Source organism: Psammomys obesus, unplaced genomic scaffold (assembly GCF_907164565.1).
Source record: "Psammomys obesus unplaced genomic scaffold, mPsaObe1.curated_primary_1811, whole genome shotgun sequence".
Classification (NCBI taxonomy): domain Eukaryota; kingdom Metazoa; phylum Chordata; class Mammalia; order Rodentia; family Muridae; genus Psammomys; species Psammomys obesus.
The window spans coordinates 6,809,404-6,830,540 of record NW_026587759.1 but is presented as its reverse complement, the minus strand read 5'-3'; the positions used below and the strand labels follow the sequence as shown (position 1 = coordinate 6,830,540).

General features: G+C 37.9%; 1 protein-coding gene across 1 annotated transcript; it reads right to left on the bottom strand.

Moving 5' to 3' along the window:
- Positions 1-402: 402 nt before the first annotated feature.
- Positions 403-14,614, bottom strand: Cetn3 (centrin 3). Its single transcript, XM_055604064.1, has 5 exons — positions 14,488-14,614; positions 13,259-13,394; positions 11,078-11,192; positions 4,325-4,516; positions 403-789 (listed from the first exon to the last, which is right to left on the bottom strand). The coding sequence occupies exons 1-5, from the start codon at positions 14,502-14,504 to the stop codon at positions 746-748; spliced, it is 504 nt and encodes a 167-aa protein (XP_055460039.1). The 5' UTR covers positions 14,505-14,614; the 3' UTR covers positions 403-745.
- Between the last annotated feature and the right edge of the window lie 6,523 nt (positions 14,615-21,137).

The window sequence follows — 21,137 nt, the reverse complement described above, 5'->3', positions numbered from 1 at the left end:
GTACATGCAAACACACATTGTATACATAATAATAAGTAAATAAATCTTAAAAAAAAGACATGTTTATTAAAAAATCATTTCTAAAATATGATACACAGAAAAGATGGGTCTATATGCAGAGTACACAGTACCTCCAAAGTGAAGGACAGCACTCTTAGGAAGGAATCAGACCTATACTGCCTTATCTTACTGAAATGCAAAAAGTAAAACCTGATGAAACCTAACGTGATGGACAAATGTGCTATTCGATTGTCATTTGTATTTTCTGATTTATTTTCAAATCAAAGAGAAAGTGCACAGACCTTAAAACTTTCTACCAAGTGTTAACAGATATGAGAAATCTAAAATAGAAAATTTACCAAACGTTAAGATACTAATAAAATAAGTTCTTTATTAATGAATGTCTAAAAAAAGAAACAAAAACATGTGCACCAAAATAAAGGCAATTAGTTAATGCTAAATTTAGAAGCCTCCAAATAATATACACCACATGATTTGATTTTTTTAAAACTTTATATAAACCTGTATTATAAATGTAAAGTTAACTATTAATGCTACTAATATTAATCATACAAAGAAACTTAACAGTACTGAAATGTAAACACAAAGGATGCTTGGTTTTGTTCCTTTTGGAAAAAGAATTAGGTTGGATTTTTTTTTTTGTTTTTCTTCAAGCAGGACTCCAGGCACAGAAAGAAAATATAGACGGTAACTACAACATTTTGGTGTTGATTCTTGTAATTCCTTAAATGTCACCAGTCATTATAGCAATGAATTCTTCTTGGTTTACTGTGGCAAGAAAGACAAGGTAACCATCAGGGACACAGAAACTGTCTTTCCTCAAGAAACACAATCATTTTACAATGTATCAAACTTCATAATATAAAAAAATCTTACAAGACAAAACAACTTTATTTAATGGAACTTCTAAAATAAAAATATATACAAATGTAATAAGCATTATAAATAAATGAGCATTTTATCACAACAGATGATATCTGTTATCATAAAAGACAGTCACAGACATAACATTTGTGCACAGTTTAAACAGTGACAGTTCTAATATAAGTAGTTAAGCAACCATTTTTTTGAATCAGTACTTGACTAACACATTTCAAAAGGCTTCCTTTCCTAAGACTGACTACACCATGCATGTGAACTAACAGTATTCTAAAGAATGAAAATATTTTAGAACTAGAAAAAAATAACAAAATCATTGACTTTAAAAGCTTATTTTTAAAACAGAAATAAATGAAGCCAGGTCATAGACCCTCAAAAACATCAATAGAAATAGTAATTTAAGAAAATACAGATAATTACACAGCAACTATAAAAAAAAAACCTAAAAATACAGGAAATAACCACTCATGATAACCATCTGACACTTTACTAAAACTATAAATAGAGTTTAATTGGAAACGTTAACATATAAAGTATGTTTTAGACAGCAACCTATAGTAAACAGGACTGAACAATCCTAAATATAATTTTTAAGAAGTACACAAACCCTAACATATAGGAGTGTTTAGAAAAGAAAGCTTCCTATGTAAACCAGATGTGGATATGGACATCAAGACTTAGTAAATCTTTAAGGCATGAGCTATAGATGGCAATTATTATGGAAAAAAAAAAAATCACCATATTGAAAAACAAAGACCTAGCTTCCAGTCACAGCTCTGTATAAAACAGTTCTGCATCCCATCTCCTTTTTCTGAAGAGTAAACTGTGAGAGGATTTTTAGACTGTTTTCTCTGAATTCTAGACAGTGATTTACTGAATCATACATTTTCAGGTGTTGAACAAATGCCAACACCGCAAAAGGAACTGTAAATTCATCTAAATGTATATAGGGTTGCTATTCTATAGTACATCTGAATCAAAGAGAAGTGAACAGATGTCACTCTAAAACTGTTCCTAATTTAATGAAATGAATGAAATCTGAAAGATCTTATTCTCAGTCACTGGGTGCTAACATATTAGAGAGTCACATTCTTAATATGTGATAAGGTAAAGTTACTTTCAAGTGGTTTAGAAAATGTTGAGTTCAAACATATGTATCAGGAATTCCAGAGCTAGTACAATAATTACAATAGAGGACAAATGCATGAAATCTAAAATGCATTATAAAATATGGATACACAGCATTGGAAAATACTACTGTGGAAAAAATCATTAGTGAGAAGATTTTAGATATAACCAAATCACACCTTGGATTGTAAGTTAAAAACAGAGCATTTTAGAAACAAATTGTAAAGAAAGCCAAGGTGGGGAATGGCCACACAAACACAAGAAAAGAACATGTACCCAGAAAGATTAAACCATGAGACAAGAAAAATGAGATGTTTGGGAGCAGGCAGACTTCCACAAACTCCAGTTCAGTCTTAAACATTTACATGGCGTTCTGAGACGTAGAAAAGATGGAATACAAACCTCTTAAGCCAACTCAAGGATATGAGAAATAAGAGCTGTGACCTCTACACATCTGAAGAGTTTATGAGAATATGACCTGTTCACCTCAACTAAGAATTCAAATAGAGACCTAAGTCAGTGTGGACTCTCATCTAAAAACCCTTGACTGAAGCAATCTACGTTGGGGCTTCTAGGCCAAAACAAGAAGCATGTTCTTAAGAAAGCAATAAAAGGGGCTTCAAAATGATTTGAGTCTAAATCATTTAACACTGTAACAGAAATTGATTATAATACTCAAAATCTAAGTGCTTAAGTTTTATTCAGAATTTTACTTTTCTTAAAATATAAAATTTCAATAATCAAATTTCAAATGTCTTCCAATAGAAGTTCTAAAACCACAATGCTGTTTGGTATCATTTATATATACTTTAAGGTATAATAGCATTTCACAATATTTTAATCTCTTTCCATGATTTAATTATCTAAAAACATTTAACACTTAAGTCTAAAAAAGTAAAACACAGAAAGTAACTAAAGGAACCAAATTCGCTCCTTAACTACCTGGGGGGCTGCAGATGATAAACCAGGTTTTATAAGTTCATCAAGAATCTTTCTAAAAATCTAGCAAAATACCTAGCTAAAAAATAAACTTGGCCATCTGAGTGGAAGAAAGATGGCTGAGCTACTGAAAGCATTAGCCACGTAAGCCTGATGACCAGGATTCAAGGCCCCAGGACCCAGGTAAAAAGCTGATGGGAGGTTGTACATCTCAGATGTGAGAACCCTCACAAGCCAGCTAGCCTGGAGTACGTGCCCCAGAGGCAGAGACTGAGTGGCCATCTCTGTAAGTAGGTGAGAAATGACTCCCAAACACCACAGACACACACATGCACATACACAGACACTAGTATTAAACATTTATAAGAGCAAGTAAGTTACTAAAGTTCACAAAAGGCAGCAAAATATTTGTATCTTTAGCAGTTTGCTCTTCTAAATGCCATGAGCCCTCAATGGAAACCTCAGCAGCCACAGACACCACTGTAGAAGACAGTGTTTCAAATGTACTTGATGGGGAAGGGGAGAAACACTTGCAACAGATAAACTGGGCAACTGGCACCCTAAGACAAAGAAGCAGCAAGACAAATGCAAACATACTGTCTTCAGGATACATAAGACTCTGTTCACGAGAGGAATGTGGCAGAAATAAAACCAGATACTAAGTGCAGGACTGACGTGGGGTTTTATACCTTTCTGTGGGTGTCTGAACACAAAAATGACAACACTATAACCTACAGTTTAGGAAAAGAATGTTATCTACAGAATGAAAAAGAAGATTTATCAGCCCAGAGGGCAGTTAAGACTGTAGGAGACAACAAAGTATCTGTGCAGGACAGGAGGCACAGGGAACACTGCACCCCACAGGCAGGCAGGGAGAGAAGTTGGTGATATTTTAAATATATTTCAGGGCCTATAACAGAACAGCAGAGAAAGAAAAAAAAAAAAAAAAACAAAAAAAAAAATTAAAAGTGGTTGAAAGAAAAATCAACAAATTTAGTAATAGTTCAGAAGTGAAGGCAATGAAATATAAAATTTTAGTAAATAGCTAAATTATGGTGATATTTCATCTTCAGAGGAATGGTATTTTATACTTACATAGTTTTTGTTTGTTTGTTTGTTTTAAATATCTGCTTCAGTATAACTAGAAGCTTACAGAGTCTGGTACCAACTGGACTCTCACCTACTTAAAAGGCTGAGGCAAAACAATTTTAAGTACAAGATCAAATTTGAAATAACTTCAAAGTAACAGAAGGTTCATCTTCAAAAACAAAAAAGAAAGAAAGTGGGGGGGAGGCGAGAGAATTTGCTTGGAGTCTTGATAATCAACAGATTTCAGAAAAAAATAAGGCAAACTTACTTTCTCCATCACCATCTTTATCAAATTCTTCTATCATAGCCCGAAGTTCTTCATCACTCATATTTTCACCCAATTCTCTGGCAACACGTCGCAAGTTCCTCAAGCTGATTTTACCTGAATCATCATCATCAAATAGTTTAAAGGCTTTCAGTATCTCTTCATGTGGATCTCTGTCCAATATCCAGTCTGTCACTAGAGTTAAAAGAAACTTTTTAAATCAAGTCTGTACAGTCAGAGGACATTTATTTGTAAAAATCAACTAACAGTTGAGAGTAACAGCTGTGGGTCTGTCAACATTTAGTCTAATAATTAAATGTCAAGGTAGACCAATAAAACTCAGAAATAAAACCTGAATGCCAAATTTATTATTAATTTTAGTGTCTATAATTATTATAAATGTAGGCAAAACTACATTTTACAAAAGCCAAGACAGAGACCCTATTTATAGAAATCAGATATACCATTAAATACACACACACACACACACACACACACACACAATATTTATTTAAAGCCCACTGTTGTTAAGAACAAGTCTGGGGATGAAGATGGTTAAGCAGTTAGAACCACTAGTTTTTACAGAGGACATGAGTTCAATTCCCAGCAAGCATATGGCAGTCCCAACAGTCTATAACTTCTGACCTAGGCACCTCGCACACATATGGTGCAAAGACACATCAGTTTGACACATAAAGCAATTGTTAAAATGTTACTGGCTCCACCTCTCCCAGGACACTAAGTTTCAGTGAACAATTAGGCTCGCCAGAAAAAGCTGTTAGCTAATGTAATACCCAAGTTCTTCCTCATATTTAACCAACTCAGCCTGAGTCAATTAGCTAATGTAATACCCAAGTTCTTCCTCACATTTAACCAACTCAGCCTGAGTCACTGTCAATCACCAACATAAAGCACAGCACAAGTTAGTGCTGGCAAATGCTATCAGTACCCTTTATGATTAAAGAACCAGACTTTCAAGAGCACTGAAGACGGGTAAAACAATGAAACCTAATCATAGTAAAATACAACCAAAAGCTCTTGGAAGGGGGTATGAATTATATCAATTTTTTAGCAAAATAATAATTCTCAAACTAGTTAAATAGAAATAAAGTCACTCAAGATTTCACTAAAAGTAGCTCTTAGTATATTAAAAAATAAAACCACATGTCAATATATTGTTTACATATAACAGCAAAGGCCTTCATCAAGTCATAATAAAAATTGATGTCTATGTATAAAATTTTATGTTGCTTGACACATTTCTCAAAATATCTAAGTAAATATTTCTGAAGTAACTCCATATGCTATTCTGCTACTACAAGAAAAGACATTTATTATTTTCATTCTATCATTAAAAGTAACTTGTTCCTACTGGGATCTATAGATTCATTTGAAAATGTCAAATACCTGTAGATAGAAAGTACTACAAAGTTTAATGAGCCCACAGCAAAAGCTACAATTTAATCCTCTACAAGTTCTTGTCTATTGCTATTGCATCTGTATCTGGCTGAATATGAACCTAGTCAATTTAATGAGGCATCAATAACACATATACCCAAAATTATCTTTTAGCCATTAATTTTATCCAAAAAGAGGTTTCCAAGAAACTAATTGAAGTCTATTACTATAAGTATGCAAATCAAATCTCATAAATATTCAGTAAAAGGAATTGGCATACCTACAGCCATAACACCAAAATAAAATACCACACTTAACTCTATGGCACACACTCAACTTATTTTGAATTCAGTCCCAACAAGAAAGCAGGACAAGAAAAAAAGTGTTATGAAATTATCATCGATTAAGTAACACACATGACAGGTAAACCAGAAAAGCAGACTGCTGAAAATATTAATGCACTGAGAAACAACAGATGGGACACCAACATGTGCAGACACTTACCCCACTGGCACTCTGTATTAGTATTTCAGATACATTTGTCTATAGAATTGCCTAACAATACTCTCGCACAGAATGCAGCTATCTTAGTATTGCCTCTAATTCTGAGCAGCTAAAGCATTACCCAACATAAAGTATTTTAGGGTGAATCTTCTCCACACTTCACCTTCCATTTCTGTTCTACAAGTACAATTTCTTGGTAAGACATCTCCTCCCAACCCCCGATGGAAACAAACCAGGCATGGTGGCTCACACCTATAATCCAGTAGGAGGATTTAAAGCAGTTAACACACACAGTTGAGATAGCACCTGGTTAATAAAACTCCACATTTCTGTCCATGCAACTACTTTTTGTTGTTTTAGTTTTCATACTGCATTGGCATGAAGTACACTAAAACCAAGCACAGGGTACAATTTAACTATACTGTGAGAAATATTCCTCCATCAAAAATGTCAGACCTTACGAAAACCACACAAGTGAACAGCAAATTCTGAAACACTGAATTAAACATAAATCATAAATCATGAAAGATGTTAGAAAGCTCCTATCCAAACATACAATACTTTCTCAAACTCAAAAAATGTTGGACTTTTATACTATATCCACTCTGCTGCCTCCTTGTCCCAAAGGCAACTGTATCATTTACTCACTTTGAAATAGTAGTAACACTTTAAATCCCTTAATTGTCAGTTAATTATCCAATTAATGGACACTACCGTTCTGAAGATACTATCTTGTTTACTCTTAAATAGAACCCTTTGTCTTTTCATCCTAACAATACTGAACATCAAGTCTAGAACTTTCTGTCTCCCAAATCTCTTCAGCACACCTTCAATCTTATCAGCTATTGTTGGAAAACACAATAACCCATAGCTTAAATCTGCTGACTCAAGTCCAATCTTACTTCACTGTGGAAGTCGGTCAGCTGGACCCAGTGCCTACCATCCTCTAGTAGAGGAGACTGCATGATGTCAAACTTCTCAAACATTCTGAGCAGAAAGCACACTCCACCACTCTGCTTTGTTACTTTTCTTATGCCTGGTCTGCATTCCCTTGACTCCTACAGTCTCCATGAAAATCTTAGATTCCTAAAGATGTAAAATAAAAATTTCCTTTTGTGAGCTGAGAGATGGCTCAGAGGTTAAGAGCAATGGTTGCTCTCCCAGAGGGCCTGAGTTCAACCGCAGAAACCACACAGCGGCTCACCACTGTCTATGACGGGCCACAGGCAAGCCGAACACTGTACACATAATAAAGAAATCTTTTTTTAATCCCCTTTGCAAAGACTTCATTTCTCTGGATGAAGACTTGACAGATATTTCCTGTAAAAGACCTGATAGAACACATTTCAGGCTTTCTGAGGACCAAAGCTCACAGTCTACACTACTCAACCATGGTAGGAGAGAAGCAGCATAAACAAACGGGAGGCAGCACAGAGAATGCAGTCAAATTCAGCCCCAGAACTACAGTCAAACAACCTAGGCCCCAGACAACAATTCTCAACTACCTATGCTTAAATTCCAAGGTCCTCAAAACAATTTTAACTAACTCCCATTCTTCTCATCAAATGCAAAAATTTCACTGTTGGATAATCAAAATGAAAACAATATAATATTGTATTTTAGGTAGAACTCAAAAATGTAGGTAGAGCCAGCCAGGAACAGATCTTACCTTAAAGGCAGAAGTTACTGAAACACCTGCTACTCATTAGCTTCAGGAGAATGATGCCAACTACCCCTGCACTGGGCATACTTATGCATTTTTCTCACAGCGGGGAAGGCCCACTAAGTAGTGGGCTCATCTGAAAATATCTGTGGGATAGTGTCCTTAGGCAACAACAAATGGTCCATAATGGTGACCTCTAGGTAGTATGGAACTCTGTGCTAAAATACTAAAAACTGCAATTCTTAAAATATATTTATGATGGGAATTGCATTGAATCTGTAGATTGCTTTTGGCACATGCTGGAGAGGTTGTGGAGAAAGGGGAACCCTCCTCCACTGCTGGTGGGAATGTAAACTGGTACAACCACTCTGGAAATCTATCTGGCGCTTTCTAAGACAATTAGGAATAGTGCTTCCTCAAGACCCAGCTATACCACTGCTAGGTATATAGCCAAAGTTTGCTCAAGTACACAAAAGGGATATTTGCTCAACCATGTTTATAGCAGCTTTATTTGTAATAGCCAGAACCTGGAAACAACCCAGATGTCCAGCAACGGAGGAATGGGTACAGAAATTGTGGTATTTTTACACAATGGAATACTACTCAGCAATCAAAAAGGAGGAAATCATGAAATTTTCAGGCAAATGGTGGGATCTAGAAAAGATCATCCTGAGTGAAATATCCCAGAAGGAGAAAGACAAACACAGTATATACTCACTTATATAGACCTATAAGATATGATAAACATAATGAAATCTATACACCTAAAAAAGATAATCAAGAGAGGGGACATGGGGTAAGATGATCAATCCTCGTTTTGAAAGACAGATGGGATGTGCATTGAACATTGACAGGAGTCTACTGAGTGCATTTGAAAGACTCTAACTAGCAGTGTTTTCAAAGCAAAGACTCATGACCAAACCTTTGGCAGAGTACAGGGAATCATAAGAAAGAAGGGGAGTTAGTCTGATGACGAAAGGATAGGAGCTCCACAAGGACCAAAGATATCTGGGCACAGGGTCTTTTCTGAGACTGACATGCAACCAAGGACCATGTATGAATGTAACCTAGAACCTCTGCTCAGTTGTAGCCTGTGGTAGCTCAGTAACCAATTGGTTTCCCATAGTGAGGGGAACAAGGACTATTTCTAACAGGAACTCAATGACTGGCTCTTTGGCCTCCCCACCCCCCAAGGGAGGAGCAGTCCTGTTAGGCCACAGAGGAGAGCTTTGCAGCCAATCCTGAAGATACCTGATAAAACAGGATCAGATGAATGGGGAGGAGGTCCCCCCCCATCAGTGGACCTGGCAAGGGGCACGGTGGAGATGAGGGAGGGAGGGAGGGACTGGGAGGGAATGAGGGATCGGGACACAGCTGGGATACAGAGTTAATAAAATGTAACTGACAAGAAAAAAATAAAATAAAAATATATATATATATATATATATTTATGATCAAAAACATTTTATAAAAACTATGAATAATAATGCTTAAAGTAGCCTTCAACAATGAAAAACAGAAAATCAGACAACAAGGATATAAATAGAATGCTTTAATGTACCCATACATTTCCAACTTCTGAATTCTGAAGCAAACGAAACAAAGCACCCCAGGCCCCCTTCTCTCTGCGCTTTTCTTGGAGACAGGGTCTCCATAGCCCTGACAGGCCTGGGACTCCCTATGCAGATCAGGCTCAACTCTAGCTCATGCTTCCTCCTGAGTGCTGAGATTATTCTTAATCATAATAACAGCATTTAGTACCTCTTCCTGTAGACCATAGCCTTTAACATTTCACATGTTAATCAACTACTTAACCCTCTCAGAATCCTATGACACATTATACTATTATACTATACCCATTTTATAGATGAAAATGAAGCACAGACAAGTAAACTAACTTTCAGACATTGAGTCAGAACCAAGATCTAAACCCAGGAAATCTGGTTCCAAGATAGCCTATACCAAAGCACTACACTGCAGTGCTTTTTCTGTGCCTCAATTATAGTTTTGTGGTGATAGCATCATTTCCATTATGTCCTGACACCGCTTCTATACATCCTAAAACAATCAACCTTGGGAGAACACGTGCACTGTGAGGAGAAAAGTAGCTCTTTCTTCTCAAGCAAATAATCCTACAAATTAGAAGGGGGAAAATAAGTATGCTTCTAACATGGACCAGCTACCTCTCTAAGTAGTCAGATCCTGGTCCTAAACTGAGGGTCTTCTACATTATGAAAAAAGTTTCTTCCTCTTAGATTTGTCATGTTACTTTTGCCTTCTGTACTTTTGGTACAAGGGGTGAGGGAAGAAAGGAGGGAGGAAAAGAGAAATGATGTGACTCTATTTTCAATGTCTTTTCACTACCATTTCTTTTTCTTTCCCATATTACTTCTCCTTTAATATTTAAGTAAGATTTTGTGCATATGTATAGGTGTATTAATTTTCAATTTTTTAATACATGAAAATAACTACATGATATGCTTAATTATAACCCCTAAAACGCTATCATTGGTTTAGAATAGTAATCTAACAAAAATAAAGCTAAATATTTATATAAAGTATGTATAATATTGTAGGCAATGTATTTAAGTAATATATTTAAGCCAATTCCTAGCCTTCCAAAATCCTCTATTGAAAACGCTTTGCCTGTATAAATCATGAGTAACTCATTAAACCTGCCCTTCAAGCTTCAAGCACAGTAGGCTCCCACCATCTTCAGGCAGAATTTCTAAAATAACTTCTCATGCTTCCAGCCTGCTGAAGACTTCCCTCACAACAGCCTGTCTGCTGCCTCAAATGCTCAACAGGCGACACTCACACTGAGATTAAGGTTATCCAGAGTACAGAGCCTCATAAAGTGTCAATTTAAGAAAATGGACTTCATCTCCCACCAAGACACCAAGTCCTACTTAGCTCTTTCCCAACTGAACCAACAGAAATCACACAGCACAGAGGTCTTCAAAAACAGTGCCTAAAAATCAGGATACTAATCTTCTGTTTTACTACAAGAAATAAGTTTTGGTCACCCTTTAGTGACATAAAAAAATATTAGTAAAATATAAGATGTTAGACAATAACTTCTTGTTAAAAATTATCAAAAGTCAAAGCTAATTCTCACAGTATAGCTGAACATATAAAAACCTTATCATTTACCAAGAACTACTGATTTCAAAGACTACTTAAGTACACACCAACTTCATTAAAGTCTTCAAAGGTAATCTTGCCCGTGGCTTCTCTGTCATAATCTTTAAGAATCTTCAGCACATCAGCCTTTTTCACATCAAAACCCAAAGCTCTCATTGCCACCTTTTGGATTGAAAGGGAAAACAAATTATAAGGCACTCCTTACAAAAGAAGTAATCACTGATTCCTAAGAAAGTTCTACATCTCAAAAGATGACAATACATTATTAAAGCACAATTACTTGGCATTTTTTAATCTCTAACTTAAGAAAATGATACTATATTGGTTTTTCATTTTGAAATTAAATAGAATTTTTTCCATTGACATTTTGCTGTATACTAAAAAATTTACACAAAATACATAGGATAATGCATTAAACACACAGATAGCAATTTATTTGTTACCACGGGATTAAAGACATGTCATAAATATTAAAAGGCTAACCAAGAGAATTAAAAGAAGTAAAAAGCATAAAAATTTCAGGCATGCACAGCAGATAAAGTGGAACTTTACTATCTTACCACTCAAGATTCTGAGACAGGCTTGTTATAAGAGGTTTGAGACTAGTATGGGATACATATAAAGATCCTTTCTCAACAAACAAACAAATGGCCTCCCCGTCAGAACATACATAATTAGCTACCAGGCAATTAGTTTCAGATGACTGAGTTTTAACAGAAAACAGCTGTTAATAACAGGAAAGGAAAGCCATGTTACTGGTTAGTGAAGTCTTATAGAGTCAAATCATTCCTCAGTGATTAGATAAGGTTGGTGGAAAGAATGTGGGATTAAAACAGATGCTGAAACAAAGACTAGGACAGAAGTACAATGAACAGAGCTGTTGACCTTCTCCAGGTGGGAAGTGTTTGGATAGAAGTAATTAATAACTGGGAAAAAATATAACATTAAAACAAATACAAAAGCAGAGGAATCTTTACTTTAGGTGCAGGAAAGGTTTATGAGCAATGAACATGGTCAAAGGTTTAAGAAAGATGCAAATGTAATGGTAAAGGGCAAACGAGAAGGAAGCTTCACCAAGAAAATGAAATCCCAAACCGTGATGGTGACAACAACAAATGGCTAAGATACTATACAAAAATATGTGGGGAGAGCAGCAGCAGCAACAGAACAAGGGGATGGGGTAAGAGCTAAAATTTGACCTCCAGACTAAGGCTGAAGCCACAGGCCTGTATTACTTTTAGATACTCTGTCCTATCACTACATAGTTCCTACCCCTCCTTGAAATCCATAAAAAAATCCCTACAATGTTGCCAAATTTAAAGCTACTAAATGAACATTTAAGGCTACCTAAAGATATCAAAGTATTATCTTTCTCACTATACTGAACATAAGAAATGTAAGACCCTTACCAATTTCTCCTTCTATCTTTACTAGTAATTTTAAGCCTTAAATTTGACATTTTCCCTCAGCATGTACCAATATTAGGCATCAGCCAATTTATGTCCTTTGTAACAGTGAGAAGTAAGACTAAGAGAGTCTCAGTATTATCATAAAAATTAAAAGCTTGACTACAAAATTCTCAATCTCAAAAACGTCTCAGTTAGGGCAACATTCTCTGAATCTCAAAACTGTTTAAGCTGTGCTTAAGAGATAGCTTAGTGATTGCTCTGCAACCATGAGGACCAGAGTTCAAATCCCCAACCACTCAGAAAAAAAGGACAGGCATGGCTGCAGGTACCTGTAAAACCAGCATTGAGGAGTGCAGACAGGTGTGATCCCCGAAGTTCACTCTCCAGATGGCCCTGCTAAAGTGATGAGCTTCTAATTCAGTGATTTACCCTGTCTCAAGGCAGTAAGGTAAGAGTGACAGAAGACACACAGGCCTTATCCTGCCCTCCACATGCAGCACAGCCTGATATGCAGGCCTGCACGGCACACGCCACATACACAACATTTTTTTAAAATCTGTCCTCCAAAAGAAACTAAAAAAAAGGAATATGCTAAGAACTGTTTGTTTCTTTAGCTGCGTGAATTAACAAGTCATACTTTCCATCAGGATATACTTTTGCATTTAAATGCAATTTTCTAAAAGCTGTATTAGGGTTTCATTCAGTTTTATTGTAGCACTTGTGGGTGAGCACTGCAAACAAGCTTTTAAAATAAACTTTAAAGCAACAGTTAAAAATGCAATTATTTAAATAAAAATGTGTCTTGAAGTAGACTGTTACCTTTAGTTCATGATAATCTATTGCTTGGTCTTTGTCAGTATCAAAGAGCTCAAAAGCATCTTTAATTTCTTGCTTCTGTTCTTCAGAAAGTTCTCTTCGTTTTTTCCTCTTTGTTTTGTCTACCACAAGCTCACCTCTATAACAGAAAAATGTCTTTAGTCCACTTTGACGCAACTCACTTAGGGCAAAGAATGATTTTTCTGAATTTCATCAAAGCAGAGTAGTCTACGAATAAAGAAAGTGTCCCCAAGTCAACATTCTGTAGTCCACATGTACTTTTTTAACAGAAATTCTAACCAAAACCGAAAGAACTATACTTATTATTCATGTCACCTACCAACAGAATAAAAAAAATCCATATTTAGTAAAATTCATAAATGATAACCAGGATATACTTGGTTTACTGTGGGCAGCTCATGATTAAATTCTCACAATTACTACCAAAATCAACAGTAACACTTGAAAAGTTACTTTAGCACTGTAAATTGGAAATGTGTTTAGATTATACATTTCTAAGTGCTCTGTGTTGTTATTCCACTGATATTAACCAGCCAAAATATAAAAGTGCCTAAACATACAAATACTAGACGCCCCAAATAATAGCATCTAATAGTCGTGCTTAAGTCTACTTGAGGTTTAGAAGTGTTGTAAATCTCACTGAACACGAAAGTGGTAGGTTAAACGCCTTCATTTAAGAACGCCTGAGAGGCTTAAGGAAATCTAAAAGGGGCCTGTGGAATGAGAGCGTCTGCCTCCGAAGCTGCCGACGTAAAGGCGGTCCAAACGTCTAGACGGAGGGTACCCGAGAGGCAGCAGGGCAGGCGCGGCCCGGGACCCCACCGGGGCTGGCCACACGCTCGCCCTACGCTACCCGGCGGCCCGGGCGCCTTTACGCTGGATGGACAGCGAGGGGAGCCAATGAGGGCGGGGGTGCCCGGAAGTGGGGGAGACCACGGCTCCGAAAGCCACCCGAGCCGGCGGGCGCAGGCGAGCCGCCGACCGGGGACGAGGGCCGGCGGCTCCGAGGCTCCAGGCAAGGCGGCGGCCAGGCCGGAGGGCCGCCCACGCAGGGGAAACCTCGCGAGACTTGGCGGGAGCCGCGGCCTCCGGAAGGAAGGCGGGAGCCTCCGAGGCTGGATGCCGGGCGCCCGGTACCCGCCCGGCCTGGCTCCCCTCCACGCCCGCCCTGGCCCGCTAGGGAACGGAGACTCGGCCTCCTGGTTACCGACCTCAGAGCTAAGCTCATTCTCTCTTCCGACAGAGATGTCCCGCTCAAGGGCTTTCCCAGGGGCGCCGCTCAACAGCCGCCAACCTCACGGCCTCGGCACCACCCACCGGACAAGCTTCCGGGCGCGATTGGCTGGCTTTCGCCAACGGTCGGCCCACTGGTGCGGAAGCGTCGCTGGTCCTCCGCTTTCACTGGTCAGCATTCCTGTCAATCAAGGACACATTTCGGCCCGGCTGCCTCCCTGGCCCTCGGATTGGCCAGATGCATTCCCTAGTCCCTGCGCGCGCGTGCTGGAGTCACTACGCTGGGTTGAGGCCGTCCAGGCGAGGCTCCACGCGCGAAGTGGTGTTCTGGAGTTCCGAGCAAGCAGAACTCGGAGTGCAGAGCATCGGGCACAGACAGCATCGACGGAGGGGAAGGAAAGGGCACAGCACAGCAGCCTGCCGCAAAAGAGGAGCAGTCACTGGGGAACAGGTCCGCGAAAAGCTCCGCAAGTCCCTGTACTTGAGAAAGTTAAAACTTACATGGCGTCATTCTCCATCCTTAATTCAGTAACTATCAAGCTGAGCGTTTCCCCACTGCAACTTTGCCAAGTAATTTTAAGGCGGACTGGATTAGGCTTGTCATTTTATTGGTTTGTTAGGGTTATTTACAGTGAAACTGTTTGTCACCCTTTTCTTGTGTTTGCTTCTGCTCCACACTTCTGGTGCTGTCAACTGTTAATGTGATGTCATCGTCACTCCCCACCAAGCTCGTGAAACTCACTTGGATCATCAAGGTCTTGTGGAAAACTTGGAAACTCTTAGCTAACCTACAGTTCTCATAGGTATAAAACAATAAGTTGGGGTAGGAGTTATAAAAGGAAAATACTACTTATAAAGCTTGTATGTGAAGGAAGGGCACTGTGTGATGGGCTGTGTATATATATATTAAGCCTGGAGCGCAAATAGGAATATGGACAAGTACAGAGAGAGGTTAAAGCTAAAACTTAAAAGCTAAATGATAGCAACCCTAAAACCAAAGTAGAAAAAATTTAAAGTGCTCACTGGGCATGGTGGCACACACTTTTAATCACAGTAGCCAACAGGCAAAGTCACTTGAGTTCAGGACTAACAGGGTTTACATTGCAAGTTTCAGGCCAGCCAGTATTACATAGACTCTTCCTCAAAAATAAAAAATAAAAATTAAATAATTCTATTAATAATCAAGTTTAAAGGGAATGTAGATTTAATTACATACTAAAAATACTTTTGAAAGAACTACTGGAATTTTAAGATTGTAAAACCAAGCCCAAAAAATTATTGAATAAAGATGAAAATAAACCAATTCTATAAAGTGTTTGAAACAAAGTACAAAATAAATTAGGAATTACTGAAAAGTAATATGAAACATCTTAAAGAAACTTAATAAAATTAATAAATTGGAAAAATATTTTCATCATTTAATATTAATCTTATTCTTGTGACAATAATTTCACAGAGTAATAGTGAAATAAGAAAGGAACTATTTTTTTTTTTCATGGTTCCAACAAATCTTACCAAATATCCCCTAGAAAGCCCAGTGCCCAACATTTGAGGCTTTCACCAAATTAATTTTTTTTCTTTTTCTTATTAGTTACATTTTGTTAAATGTATCCCAGTTGTATCCCACTCCCTCATTCCCTCCCAATCCTACCCTCCCTCCCTCATCTCCTCCCTGCCCCTTTCCAAGTCCATTGATTGGGGAGGACCTCCTCCCCTTTCATCTGACCCTGTTTTATCAGGTATCTTCAGGACTGGCTGCAAAGTCCTCCTCTGTGGCCTAACAGTACTGCTCCTCCCTTAGGGGGTGGGGAGGTCAAAGAGCCTGCCATTGAGTTCCTGTCAGAAATAGTCTTTGTTCCCCTAACTGTGGGAAACCAATTGGTTATTGAGCTACCACGGGCTACATCCAAGCATACATGGTCCTTGGTTGAGTGACAGTCTCAGAAAAGACCCTGTGCCCAGATATATTTGGTCCTTGTGGAGCTCCTATTCTTTCCACGTTATACTAACTTCACTTCTTTCATATGATTCCCTGTACTCTGCCGAAGGTTTGGTTATGAGTCTTAGTATCTGCTTTGAAACACTGCTAGGTAGAGTCTTTCAGATGCCTTCTGTGGTAGACTCCTGTCATACATTCAATGCACATCCCATTTGTCTTTCTGAGTGAGGATTGATCATCTTACCCCATGTCCACTTTCTTGATTATCTTCTTTAGGTGTATAGATTTCATTATGTTTATCATAACTTATAGGACTATATGAGTGAGCATATACCGTGTGTGTCTTTCTCCTTCTGGAATACTTCACTCAGAGTGATCTTTTCTAGATCCTATCATTTGCCTGCAAATTTCATGATTTCCTCCTTTTTGATTGCTGAGTAGTATTCCATTGTGTAAAAGTACCACAATTTTTGTATCCATTCCTCCATTGATGGATATCTGGTTTATTTCCAGGTTCTGGCTATTACAAATAAAGCTGCTACAAACATGGTTGAGCAAATGTCCTTGTTGTGTGTGTACTTGAGCAAATTTGGGGTATATAACTAGCAGTGGTATAGCTGGGTCTTGAGGAAGCACTATTCGTAATTGTCTGAGAAAGCGACAAATTGACTTCCAAAGTGGTTGTACCAGTTTACATTCCCACCAGCAATGGAGGAGGGTTCCCCTTAATCCACAACCTCTCCATCATGTGTTGTCATTGAGTTTTTCATCTTGGCCATTCTGATGGGTGTAAGGTGAAATCTCAGGGTCGTTTTGATTTGCATTTCCCTGATGGCTAATGAGGATGAGCATTTCTTTAAGTGTTTCTCTGCCATTCGATATTCCTCTGTCGAGAATTCTCTGTTTAGCTCTGTTCCCCATTTTTTAATTGGATTACTTCGTTTGTTGCTTTTCAGCCTCTTTAGTTCTTTATATATACTGGATATTAGCCTTCTGTCAGATAATGGGTTGGTGAAGATTCTTTCCCAATCTGTAGGCATTCGTTTTGTTTTGATGATGGTGTCCTTTGCTTTACAGAAGCTTTCAGTTTCATGAGGTCCCATTTATTGATTGTTGTTCTTAGAGTCTGTGCGGATGGTGTTCTGTTCAGGAAGTTGTCTCCTATGCCAATGAGTTCCAGGCTGTTCCCCACTTTTTCTTCTAACCGATTTAGAGTATCTGGTTTTATGTTGAGGTCTTTGATCCACTTGGACTTTAGTTTTGTGCAGGGTGATAAATATGGATCTATTTTCAATTTTCTGCATGTACACATCCAGTTGGACCAGCACCATTTGTTGAAGATGCTGTCTTTTTTCCATTGATTGGTTTTGGCTTCTTTGTCAAAAATCAAGTATTCATAGGTGTGTGGGTTTATTTCTGGGTCATCTATTCAATTCCATTGATCCTCCTTTCCTTTCTGTTTCTATGCCAATACCATGCAGTTTTTATTACTATTGCTCTGTAGTACAACTTGAGGTTGGGGATGGAAACACCTAGAGATGATCTGTTGTTGTACAGGATTGTTTTGGAGATTCTGGGTTTTTTTGTTTCTCCATATGAAGCTGAGAATCTTTTTCTCAAGGTTTGTAAAAAATTGAGTTAGTATTTGGATGAGAATTGCATTGAATTTGTAGATTGCTTTTGGCAGGATGGCTGTTTTCACAATGTTAATCCTACCAATCCATGAGCACGGGAGATCTTTCCATCTTCTGATATCTTCTTCAATTTCTTTAGTCAGAGACTTGAAGTTTTTCTCAAACAGGTCTTTCACTTGCTTGGTTAGTGTCACCCCAAGGTACTTTATGTTATTAGTGGCTATTGTGAAAGGTGTTGTTTCCCTAATTTCTTTCTCGGCCCTTTTGTCTTTGGTGTACAGGAGGGCTTCTGATTTTTTTGAGTTGATTTTGTATCCTGCCACTTTGCTGAAGGTGTTTATCAGCTAAAGGAGTTCTCTGGTTGAATTTTTGGGGTCGCTCATGTATACTATCATATCATCTGCAAATAGTGACACTTTGACATCTTCCTTTCCGATTTGTATCCCCTTGATCTCCTTTAGTTGTCTTATTGCTCTGGCTAGGACTTCAAGTACTATGTTGAAGAGATTTGGAGAGAGTGGGCAGCCTTGTCTTGTCCCTGATTTCAGTGGGATTGATTTAAGTTTCTCTCCATTGAGTTTGATGTTGGCTATAGGCTTGCTTTATATTGCCTTTACTATGTTTAGGTATGTGCCTTGTATTCCTGATCTTTCCAAGACTTTAAACATGAATGGGTGTTGGACTTTGTCAAATGCTTATTCGGCATCTAAGGAGATGATCATGTGGTTTTTCTCCTTCAGTTTGTTTGTGTGATGGATTACATTGATGGATTTCCGTATGTTCAACCACCCTTGCATGAGAAAGGAACTATTATTATTATTTAAAGTTAGTGCTTAAAAAGGGAGGTTTAAATAGGCCAGCAAGATAGTGCATTAGTTAAAAGCACTTCCCATACAAGCCTGATGACCACAGTTGTATCTGCAATCCCACTGGAAACCCATTGTAATGAGAGAATCAGCCCTAAAAACTTGTGGTATGACCTGTGGCACACATACACAGATGCTCTTGCATACCTGCACACACACACAATAATTATTATAAGTTTGATGCTTCTAATGCATATAATTATAATATATTAAAACATATAACATGAAAAATGAAATAAAAATGAAGGTAATTAAAAGTGGGAAAGGTGAATTTGATCAATATAGACAAAACAAAAAAGAAATCTCTCCACAACTAAAAATTATTCAATCCACTTGGATTTTTGTGTAAGACTTTTTAAAAATTCTTGAGCTAATTTCTGTGTTCTAACTTCAGTGCATGGTAATTGGGGGATTTTTATCCTATGGCAAAAGTAGCCAGCAAAAACCTTCAAGATCCTAAAAACTTATGCAGTCATCAAAGTCAATAGTGCTTACAAACGCCATGGGTTTTTATCTATTTCTCCCCATCTTTTCTGGAAAGCTGCCAAGACATAATTTGCCTGCCCCGGTGTTTTTCTTTTAAACTAAGGAAATGGCCTTTAAAAAGAAAAGGGGTGGGGGAACCTCAGTCCTACAAAGACAAGGGATTGATTTGGATTGACAGTCTCAAAAACCATCTTCAAAAACATCCAGAAAAGAGTATAGATTTACCCATACCTATGTAGGAATCGCAAGCTCCTTAGCAAATAACTTACACCATACTAGACCAAGATGTCTAATCTATAGAAATGTGGCACCATCAGTCATGTTTTAAGCCACCAGGCTTGTAGAAATTTGTTCTGGCAGTAGTAGTAAATAAAGAATCTTCACAAGCCAAAAAAGAGAAAGGGGAGATATGAGAAGCCTAAAAAGCTGTTGGCCTAAAGTAGATTGATGGATGGGTAGTGGGAGGAAACCTTTTAAGAAGAAAAATGTAATGGATTTCAAGCAATCGAAATGGAGAAAAAGAAAGTGAGTGTGTTTAGTGGCATGCTGAAGACAATATGCTATACAGAAAAGGTAATTAGAAAGTCCTTGGAAACTGAACAATTTAATAATGTCATTTCATTAAAATGACATAAGCCAAAATAACACTGCATCAGGCAATAATAAATGCAATGGAGTACTACTCGCATTCCCTTTTAAGAATCAGCCTTATTCCTCCAGATTTCAAGAGTCCTGGTTACTGAGACTCACAGTTCAATTCCTCCACAAAATAGATAGCTTGAGCAATAATCTACAACCTCCCTGCAGGTGAAATGCACCCAAAGACTGTTCAGTATGAACGAGGGAAGGCTGAGTTCTGTTTGTTTTCTCACACAAGGAAACTGAGAGACTTCTCCAGTTTTGTGGTTCACTGTACAATCCTCTAAAGCTTCTGTCTTAATCACCTCATGGTTCACCTTCTCCCTTTATCCAGTTTGCTCTGCTAGTCCCTTATGGAACTTGTTTCTAAGACGTCTTCTGTTCAACCTATTTTGCACACATCTCTATCATAGTGTCTTAGTGTCTTTCCTAGACAATCTATCTAAACTACAAAAATCTTATAGAATTTAAAAAGATACAGGAAATACATTGTTCAAGTACAGCAAGATAGTTCAAGTGTAATGACTGAGATTTGTTATAATGCTTAATATAAAACTGAGACTTACTGTGAAGCTTAAATTTGATTGTCAGTTTGGTGGGATTTAAAGTCACTGTGGAAACAAGCCTCTGTGTATATCTGTGAAGGAGTTTCTAGAGTAGGTTAACTGAAGTGGGCAGGGCAATAATAAATGTAAATGGCACCATTCCTTGGGCTCAAGTTATGACTGGATTAGCAAAACGGGTTGAACACTATTACTCCTCTTTCTCTGCCTTCTTGATGCAGATACAGTGTAAGCAGCTGCCTCTCAGCAAGCCTTCCTTGCCATGGTAGACTGCACCCTCAAACCATGAGCCAGAATCATCCATCTCTTCCTGCTGTAGTGTTCCAGTGCTGTGGCGAGACCCCATGATCAAGGCAACTCTAATGAAACCCACCACACTTTCCTAAGTTATATTTTTCTGCCATTTTGTTCCAATGAAAGAAACTAAAGTGCTTTCAAAGGAAATGGATTATAGAGCTAGAGGGATGACTCAGTGGTTGAGCACTTCCTACTCAGTACTAC

Excerpts from the sequence above, each read along its gene's own strand:
- Cetn3 (XM_055604064.1), bottom strand. Across the intron at positions 4,517-11,077 it reads TGAAGACTTTAATGAAGTTG|TGACAGACTGGATATTGGAC; the intron begins GTGTGTACTTAA and ends TTTTAACTCTAG. Across the intron at positions 790-4,324 it reads TAAAGATGGTGATGGAGAAA|TAAACCAAGAAGAATTCATT; the intron begins GTAAGTTTGCCT and ends TTCTTGCCACAG.